We start from the raw sequence: 10,417 nt of genomic DNA, 5'->3' as shown, positions 1-10,417 counted from the left end.
CCCTTAATGACTGACTGTGTTATTCTGTGTACTCTAAAAAAAAAAATAAACAAGTTTCTGCATTCAAAATGCAGCCCATTTACATAAACAGACCATCAGTAAACATAGTATGCAGCTACACTTGGGGAAAAAGAAACTTTCCAAATGCCGTCATTAATATTTATCTTTGCAATATTCATCAGGGCAAATCACAGTAGCCAGTCTGGCACTGAATATTCTTGGATTTACTTAAGCCTTCTGAAAAGATGTATGAGCTTACCGCCTCATCACTCATGGCTTCCAGCAGAGCTTCAGCAGAGTTGGTATGGCTGGCAGCTGTCATATGCTCCAGCCTCCAGAGCCATGTAACAGCAGACTTTACAGTGTGCTCAGACACAGGAGTAGATTTCTGTTGCCACTTCATAAGATCCTGAGCAGCCCTGAAAATAACATTAACTGTAAGTCAGAAACAGTGAGAATAATGCTGGCAGAGCAAAAGAGTGGAGCTCTGCTACTGCTACTATTCTTTTATATGATAAGTAATAATTATAGTAAACCACAGATATTAAATCTAGACTTGCAATAAAAGCAGTAGAGGAAAAATACTGTAATTTTAATAAGAATTTGGTTTTGAGACAAGTGTTTCCAAAGTAAAGTTAAGAGAATTTAGAAGTACTTTAAAAACAGTTCCTAATTCAAACCTCCCCTTCAAATAAACACACAATTGGTTTTTTAAAATATCTATGACTTCCACAGGTGTCTTTCAACAACTTGCTGCATGACCTTTGTGTCAGATCGTTTCAACTGGCATGCTTTTTTTGTAGTAGGGCTGATACTTGTCTACCGATCAACATAAAACTTGTGACGCTAAGCTTTTTGGCATTTTAATTGACCAAGGGCCTTAGTCTTACTGGCAGTACAGAAGTGCAAAGTATATGGGTATGCACGCTTCTGCATTTGTACATAAAAAGACAGAAAGCAGATTAAAAACCAACTGGTTTCAGTAGCTGTGACATTCAATCAAGCACTATTTTGAAGAGATTCCTGCAAATCCAAAGGACAAGTATGTTTTCCAAGATTCTTTTAAATTAATAACTTACATGCTACATTGTCCTTTGTCTCCCTCCTGCGAAAACAGACAAATCAATGAACACAATTACTGTGCCTCAATTTTCACTTGCCTTTGCAGATTATTTTTAAAGAAAATGTTTTATGTGCTTCTCAAAAGCTATGGAAGTTATCTTCTACTTTTCAAATCTCAGCTGTATCACAAGCTAGAGAATTAAGACAGGGCACCAGAATCAAATCTGTAGGACAAAGCTTGGGTAAACATCTTTAAGAATCACACTGTAGCTGCAAGTTATGATTGTGGAACCAATTTTAAAATTATATGACCTAATTTGTGCATTTTTTTCTCATAGTCACAAATCTCTACTCATCTATCCAAACCCAAGCTTATATGTTCAAACCTTTATGCATATATGAGAATTTCTGCAGAGATGGATATATAAATTTTAATAGTTGCTTCTATTCTTCTGTTTTAACTAAGCCCAAATTCATTTACTCATGTTAGGGAAAAAGCACTTGTCTTTTGTTATGGAAATCTAGAATTGTTTCCTAGTTCTGCTGCTGAGTTCGGTGACCATGGAAATCTATAGAAATACAAATGACTATGCCTGTGCCCATGGCACTTGAGGGAGTGTGCATTTAGCTGTAAGGCAGAAACATGTAATGCCTATAGACACAAGAATGCCTAGGCAGTCAGTGGGACCTCACTGTTTCATTCTGTAATACTTAGATGCCTGAAGAGTGCTACTGCTATTGCAAAGTTCCTGTTACCATTCTGATTTTCTGTGCTACATTTGTAGAAGGCGTATATCAGTATTTAGGCTCTGTTAGCCTTTATCTGTTCTTCAGATAACAACAGTCTTCCGGTAAATGCAAGTAGCAAGCTTAGCATGACTGTGGGTGCAACTTGGTGGAAAATCTATAGATACACCATGACATGAATCAGAACAATTTCCACTACAGAAAGTGTATTATACAAACACATGTCGATATGATATGCAACTCCTTTTTATTCTCCAGCAAAGGACAGACATGGATTCCTTTGTTTAGCCTGGAGAGAGAAGGCTCTGGGGAGACCTTATTGCGGCCTTTCAGTATCTGAAGGGCACTTATAAGAAAGATGGGAACAGACTTTTTAGCAGGACCTGTTGTGATAGGACAAGGGGTGATGGTTTTAAACCAAAAGAGAGGAGATTTAGATTAGAGATAAGGAAGAAATTTTTTTACAATGAGGGTGGTGAAACACTGGCACAGTTTGCCCAGAGAGATGGTAGATGCCCCGTCCCTGGAAACATTCAAGGTCAGGCTGGATGGGGCTCTGAGCAACCTGATCTAGCTGAAGATGTCCCTGCTTATTGCAGGGGGGTTGAACTAGATGGCATTAAAGGTCCTTTCCAACCCAAACCTTTCTATGATTCTTTGATTCTATTATTCTTTCTGCTTACCGAATGAGGTTGAATTTGGCAATTTGGGTCACCTGTTCCATGAGTACCATAGAAAGTGCATCCCGACATAGATCAAATTCAGCTGGAGCCACAGTGCCAAAATCCAAAACAATGACAATGCACCGTTCTTGAATCACTCCAAATATCTGTCGGCTCTCACTGGTTAACCATTCCATTCGCTGCTTATATAGCTTAATAGCTCCCATTAGACAATCCACAAAATGAAGAATCAGTTCTTTTTTGGCTGTCAGCTTTATTTAAATAAGGGAGAGAAGGAAATTGAACATCAAAACAAGTAATACAAATGCAGCCCCAAGCTTAGCACAGCTGCAATGGCTGGTTTGCAAGTGCCAGATATGCCAGCCAAGGTAGCATTGAAAACAGCCCATTTTTCTTCCACTATTTCAAGAGCAAATACTTGACAAATGCATCTAAGCTATAAAGAAAAGACCCTGCATTTTGTCCTAATTGCTTTTCATAATCTTTTTATATGAGCATGGGACAGTGCCAGTGGGTTGTCTGACTTGTCTGTCTCAAGACTGGAGTAATTAGAATGAGCTGAAAACAGGCTAGGATGTAAAAAGGGTTGCAGAGCAGATGGGTGAACAAACAAGGACACAGAAACTTTGTACCTTCTTAAGACTACATTTTTGACTGGCTCTTAAAATTTCGTATGGCGATACAAGGGAGTGCATGGTTTGGTTCTGGGGCACTTCAATCTCCATCTTTCCTTTGGCATTTGAAAGGAAAATGTAAAATGTTTCCTGTTTGTACTATTATTTCACTAACAATGCACAGCATTGCAGATTAACTGTTTGTGGGTAAGTGCTCAGGCAAATTTAGTTCAGACAACTGCAATCAACAACTAAAGCTTCCCACACCAGATCAGTAGAATGACAAAAACCTAGATACAATATTAAAATTAAAATCGGCAGACCCTCCCTATGGACATATGTATACACATTCCCAATGCAAAAGGATCTATGGATTTAAAAATTCACCGTAGATTCCAGTAAAAATATACCCCCGATATATCTGACCCATGTAAGCTCATTTATCAGCTACCTTCTACCTCTAATCACCTTTCTGGGACTAAGTGCAAAACCTTTGCGATACAAATGTTTTTAGACAAGAATATTTCTCAGGGAAAAGATACTTTGTGTGTCAGTGTGCACACTTCTTCCTCTCATTTGTATTTTTCTCTATTCTTTAATGTCAGCTAGGGCCCTGTAATGTGCCTCCCAGATACAGTCTCAGGCTGTCTGCCAAAGGAATGTAGTAGGCCTGGGAAGGAGCACTTAGAAAATCCAGTTTCTTCCTATGACAGCCAGATTCATACAAAGAAGCTTATTGCACTACACAGATAAAACTCCATCTTAAAATAAAGTCATTTTCTTACACCACCCCTTCACTTTTGGTTGACCACTCCAGATTCCCATTTCTCTGAGGGCTGGAAAACTTCTGACTTTCCAGCCTAAATTTATTCATGGCAATTCATACTCATCTACTCTTGGACTAACATGCCTTTTAGCATAGAAAACTATAGCTTTCCCCTATCCCTGTAATTTGCCTTTCTGTAGGCATTCAAGGGCAATAATGCTACCCTTTTGTCAGTCTTCTTCAGCGTTACTTACATAAGTCAACATCAAACAAGCACTCTTACAAGATCAGCACTCCACTGTAGTTTATGCTACTAGCTCTTTCCAGTACCTGTTCTGGCTTGAATTGCTTCTTCTCAACCTATGGTAACTGTATAAAATACTGCACACAACATCCTAAATGAAATCTCACCAGATCTTGTATAGTGGCATTGTTACCTTAATGCTAAGAGAAATGTCTTTCCTACTGCTCACAACATATCCTAAGATTAAAAGACATTATGTAGATATTTCATGTGGAATTAATGGGAAAAAATGAGTGGGAAAGGCTCCCTGAAATAGTTCTTTTCCCATTTTTAATCCATGTGCCTCTGAAGTTACTCAAGTTATCAGAAAAAAACGTGAACACATTTGCTTTTGTAAAATCCTTTATGAATTAACTCTCTCCGCTCCTGGCTCATATGCGTATCTCTTCAATCAGAATCCATCCTCTTAACAATGGGGCCGCCGGCAGCTGTTGCTAAGACATTCCTTAGAACATGAGCCTGGGCAGAGATCCAGCTAGCTGTCTCTGTAGAGTAGGCTGAGCCTTTTGTGACCCACTGGCACTAAGCAAAGCAGCACTTTGCATCGACAATGACAGCACATTGTGTCTTCTTATTTCAGCATCCCCATTTGTTTTATTGACTACGATTTTATTTTTTTTTAACTCAGGCGAGCATCTTAAGTGTCTCTTTCAAGACAGGGTAAATGTTGCTTGGAAACTGCAGTCTTGTCTGGAAAGATTTACTGCAATGCTGCACTAAGGCAAGAGCATAGATTTTGCAAGGAAAAAAAGAAAAAAGATAACTAGCTTCTCTACCACTGATTGTTATCACCATCAGCTTGACAAAACAGAAAAAAAAAAGAACAAAAGATAAAGTTCTCACAAAGAATATGTGTGTTTCATGCCATAGGGAAACATTTTAGTCACATCATTCTGCTGCAGTAATAATAACTTCAAAGTGCACAGGAAAGTTACCACAAGTAAGTCACACTTACATTATACACGCTGCCATCTTGTGCTTCCTTGTATTGAGGAAACAGACCATCTGCATACCGAGAAGCCACACGTTTCCCCAGGATGGCCACATAATCTACAGTAAAGGTTACAAAAGATCAAGTTGCTAATCCTAAGGATTACTTCAAACAGATATTTTTCAGGTTAATGTGCATACCATCCATGTCTGAGGCACATGCATCTGTACTGAACTCTTGACATTAAGAAACTTGAGAGAAATTCTAATTATATCTTTGTTTTACAATTTTTTCTGGCTATATCTATGATGGCCTGGGCACCCAGTCTTTGCTTTGGCTGTGCTGTAGGTATACCTACCTCAAGTTCTGCTAGTGGACCTCTCTCATGGATAGAGTTCTCAGTCCTGCATTTTAACCTTGTTTCTAGTTCTTGTCTTCCAGATGTTGCTCTAAGACCTATATTGTGGCCTTGTCTCCAGCCTTGTCTCTGGCTCCGTCTCCTGCTGCTCCTACCTGCTATTCCTGACTGGACCCTAGACATGGTTTGTCAGCTCATCCCACCTGTAACTGCCTGTGAACACTGTTAGCAGCAGCCTGCTCTGCTTGCAGTGCTTAGAGGGTCAGTGAGGGAACTGCCTGGGCTGCAGTCCCCTTTGGCTTGTGCCTCATTTTTCCCCCATGGAGCAGCCCTGCTCTTGCTGCTCCCTGACAGTTTAGTCAGAACCCACATTTAATCATTTATAGGCCAAAAAGCTACATGGAAATTCAATAAATGAAACATCTAGGCAATTACACTTCTGTATTATCCATTTACCTCATAACAGGACTTGCAAATATTTGTCCATCAAACAAAATACAAAATCTGGTACAGATAATGCTGTTCTCTTACACAACTGAATGGGTGCAGGAGTGAGTGCAACTAAGGAAAAGGTTGCACTCTGCTCTTTCAGTAGCTAGAAATCTTCTACAGGATCTCCACTGATAGGAAAACATCAGGGGTCGGAATATTTAACGTCACAAAGCATGCTGCCCTGCTAAGCTGGTACATTCTGCTCCCAAAATTACGCTGTAACTACATTAACCCTGCTCAACAGCTTCTTCTTCACCTACAACATACAGGATTTCAGGATCTGCACTGTTGATCTTTGAATGCCCCATGAACACAAACCAGTCAAAATCTTAAATTATGCAACCTAGAACAATTGCAATACATTACAACCCCTACTTCTCCGACAGCAAGCTGTTCAGATAAAAGAATATCTTACCATGCTCTGCAAGGCACTATTATGGCAGTGTTTAATAATTATTAGCAAACTCTTCCTCTCCAGCTGTCAGATAACTGCAAAGGAACATTCTTCCATAGCCTGACTCTGCATGAAAAGCAGCCTGAATTCTAATGAAATTTAAATGCTTCCTCAATGCTGGATCCCTGGAAATAATATACTGTTCCCAAGCAGGTTGGCTAGCCCCTATGATATCTAGTTGATCACAGATTATGGAACTGCATACATTACATTTGCTCTCTAAAAATGGACAGAGATGTTATGGTGTACTATTTGCAGAAAAAAGACTAACAGCCTCGGCAGCATGAGTTATTTCCCAGCAATAGCAAAATTGGAGATGATCTAAACTGGAGCTTAGGGTAAAGCAACGGTATGGTTGAATAAGAAAAGCTCTTCTCAGATCCTAAGTCCTTCTCAGATCCAAAGGAAATGCAGTTCCACAGTTCTATGAAGTGGGAACATCAGCTGCTGTGGATACAGCTTCCCTTTCTGCCATTTTCATAAGAGAAGAGACAAAGTGAAAATCTCTGCTGTGTATAATGGCATGAAAAATGAGCATGACCTTACAAACTATTCAAAGTCAGGGGGTTTATTATTATTCTATTACTGATTTGCCCTATACCTTTCCTGTGCTGGAATCCAATCTGTGACAAAATCTGGGATAGGGACAGTTTGTTTCTTTTGAGCCCATGAAGTTGAAGCCATTTAGAAGATGAAACGAGGGGTTGTACATCCATGTCCCACTGACTCACAGCCAATCTCTTTTCCTTCTCTTTTGATTTCTGCTTCTGGGCCTCATGGGAATCTTCAGCATCTTGCCTGTGCCTTGAATCAAAAGCATCTGTTGTAAAGAGAAACAAGGGAAACACAACATTTATACTTTAACCAAACGATTCACTTGAATTACCTCCTGTATCTGTATTCCATGGTACACATGTACATACATACATACACACATGTAGCTCACCTCTTGTTTCCTTTTGTTATACTGAACAATGTTCTTAATCTGGAAAGTGGCTCTCAGTCCTACATATCTACTTGCTGTTATGTCTTTACCTTCCATTTATTAAAGAAAATGTCTCTTCTATGCTGAAATCAAGCCCTGAAAACTAAGTCCAGTTTGCCAAATGGCAATTCTTACGGCTCCTAAGGCACCTCTTCTAAGTCTTAGGAATCAGAACTTGTAATAGGCATTCAAAGATTGCCAGACCATCACTACATACACATTAGAAACCTTATGCAATAAACAAGGACTTCTCAACAATTACATCTTGAACTACCAGAAGCAATAGCAGCGCCCACAGCAGATCCTGACTTTATTGCAAGGTTGGTGAACTTCCTCTCCTCACATCATTTACCCTGAGTGTGAATGATGGTTCTGGCAGTATCTGCTCCAGGCTGTGATGGATCATGTGAATGCACAGGAAATCATGGACGTGAAAGTCCAGTTTCATTTTAAGTTCTACAGAACAACATAGATACTTCAGCACTGATGTATAGTTAGCTGAGCTAGCTCCACTTGCAACTGGCAGCAGAGGCAGCTCAGAGCTCAGAGCGGCTGAGGCAGGAATGGAAGCAATGACAACAGTAATGCCTCTGTTTTTCAGCACAGGGGTTCTAGAAGGTCTTTGGTATTTCCTGTCCATTCTCAAAATACTCTGCATGAGCTAAGCTGGCTCTAGTTGATTAAATACCCTTGCTGTATCTTAGTTTACTTTCTGTGGATTTTTTAAATTTCCATCTATTTTCCTCAGCATCAACATTATCTGGAGTATCCCAGTCCTCTATTGCACATACGCTGTAAGATGGCTGTAAATGTACTGCATGGATCAAACTGGTCAAAATACGAAGAATGGTACTTCTACCTTTAATGATTAAAAAACAACCTTCAGTCTAGATTGGATTATGATCAGCACTCTTTGCTAAGATCAAATATTACAACAACTGTCCTGGTTACAAAGGTTCATTAGATAGACTGTTCCTCAGTTAATAATACATAAAGGAAATGAGTCTATATCTTTATGAAACCATCTTTCAGTGACAGCAGGCTTCTATATGGTGCAGTCTGGCACCAACTCTTTAACAGTCATCAGTCCTGCAAGCAGGGCACAGGGCTGGCATGCCTGCAGAGGTTGGCATTTTACCAGCCTTCCTCCTCTGCTCAATACAGAAGCAGTAGCGACAGATGTTAACTCTAGAGAGACAGGTGAAGGTTTGCAGCTGTTGGAGCTTTGTGCATAGTCAGGCACTGTTTATAGTCACTTGAACAGTCATTCCCAGTTTCCTCCTCCAAAAATGCAGAAAGGCCTGCTCCCCATATACAGCACAGGTGTGGCACAGCTTCAGAATGACTTGTACACAGCCAGCAGCTTGCACACCACAGTCCTGCAAACAAAACTGAAAGTTATCCAGGAAAACATGGCATCTATGCAGATAGAGTTCTGAAATACTCACAGTCACTCCAAGCAAGTCTCTTACATGGATTGCCAGTCATGACAGATCTCTTGAATGGCAGCTCCTCTTTTCTTTCTTCTTAAAAACCTGAGGAATTATTATGTTTTAAAAAAATTAAAATATTACCATGCACAGGTCAATAAGAACTGGAGACCAGCTCCACAGACCCAGTGAATAATAAACTGCAGAAGGCTGAAGTCAAGATTTTCCTGAAGGAAAATAATGTTATAGATGAAAAAGGATAGATACTCCTCATGTCAAGAAAGGCTGAAGTTAGATTTGACAGGGAGCCCCATACTCAGAAATGGGAAAGTGGTAAATTGGTAATACGGTTTCCCTTCCTTCACTTTAAATTACCATAAAAAAGAGACAGTGTAGAAGTTTCCATATATATATGCCAGAAAAATGACCACGGTGTTTTGGCCTGCTGTCAGCCAGTTATATTATATTCCATTATTGCTTTGCATTATACCTTGCCTTTGCTAGAATCCAATTTATGACTAAACCTGGGAGTATCTGAGACACAATTTTGTGAAGAGATTCATAACTTTGACTATAAGACTACAAGATGATTCACAAAGAAAGAGAATTATGTGTATACATGTTCATGTATGTGGTGTAAGGCCCAGCTGTGAATAAGACATAACATATGAATAGAAAACAAAACACCAGAGGAAGCAAGGTAGCATATATTGGCTGAGGGTATAGCTTTGAGACATGGTGTTTTGCCATCTAGTTGGTTCTTCTTTTAATAAACAAGATGAATGAATGAGGGATATTTATGAATCATTAGCAGGCCAGCTGCTAGCTGTTGTCATCAAGCAGTTTTTCATACAGGAAAAGCAAAACTGGGATAAAATAATAACCCAAAGACTTAGCCTCCTCCTGCTTCATTGAAGAACTGAACATGCTGTTTATTCCTCTTATATGGGTCTGAATACCCATATGGAAACATATGCACCATTCCAGTCTTTGTCCTGCTCATGCAGAAGGACATGAAAAATGTGAAAGGCAGGGCGCTGTGCAGAAGATGCCTCCCAGCAGCACAACCCCTGGCTAGCCTGGGCTTGGTGTCAGTACAGTCCAAAGGAGCCCTTGCCACAGGGGAGCCATGGCAGACAGCGCCCATAGTGAATGGCCATAGTGAGCCACCAGACTTGTGCCATTTCTCCCTCAGGCTGCAGAAACAGTGACACAGCACTCTCACAGTACTCGCTGAGACATGTTTCAAGCAGTAGCCTCCATCAGAGAACAAATCCTGGGTGCCATCTCACTTTCCAAATGCCCAGGGGTGTGGCAACAGATTTTCCCTTGTGCTAGACTCCAGCACCTGGATGTGAAATGCTGGCGCCACTGTATGAAAAGTAGCATTTGGAAGGAGACAAAGTGACTTCCAACAGAAAGAATGAGTTTACCTCAACCCTTGAAGAGGTGAGTTCAAAACCAATGACAGCCAGGATAACCTTCAGCATGAAGTCTGAATCAAAACAGGTTATTTTCAAAAGGATAACAAGAGTTCATCTAGGCACCTCTACCCTTCTGCTCTGCCTGAAACCTTCACCCACCAACAAGC

At 40.2% G+C, this 10,417-nt stretch overlaps 1 protein-coding gene across 1 annotated transcript in view; it reads right to left on the bottom strand.

Annotated features, from left to right (window-relative positions):
• The window catches only part of VWA3B (von Willebrand factor A domain containing 3B), a gene marked incomplete at its 3' end in the record, with an annotated part of 72,021 nt that extends 63,137 nt beyond the window's left edge, over positions 1-8,884 (bottom strand). The window contains exons 1-5 of the mRNA XM_010018316.1: positions 8,845-8,884; positions 7,013-7,231; positions 5,132-5,226; positions 2,493-2,743; positions 260-419 (exon numbers count right to left, since the gene is read on the bottom strand). Coding sequence (XP_010016618.1) covers positions 260-419; positions 2,493-2,743; positions 5,132-5,226; positions 7,013-7,231; positions 8,845-8,884 — 765 coding nt within the window. The remainder of the gene's footprint in view (positions 1-259; positions 420-2,492; positions 2,744-5,131; positions 5,227-7,012; positions 7,232-8,844) is intronic.
• Between the last annotated feature and the right edge of the window lie 1,533 nt (positions 8,885-10,417).

Source organism: Nestor notabilis, unplaced genomic scaffold (genome assembly GCF_000696875.1).
Source record: "Nestor notabilis isolate BGI_N333 unplaced genomic scaffold, ASM69687v1 scaffold1160, whole genome shotgun sequence".
In the NCBI taxonomy this organism is placed as follows: domain Eukaryota; kingdom Metazoa; phylum Chordata; class Aves; order Psittaciformes; family Psittacidae; genus Nestor; species Nestor notabilis.
This window is presented reverse-complemented; position numbering and strand designations above follow the sequence as displayed.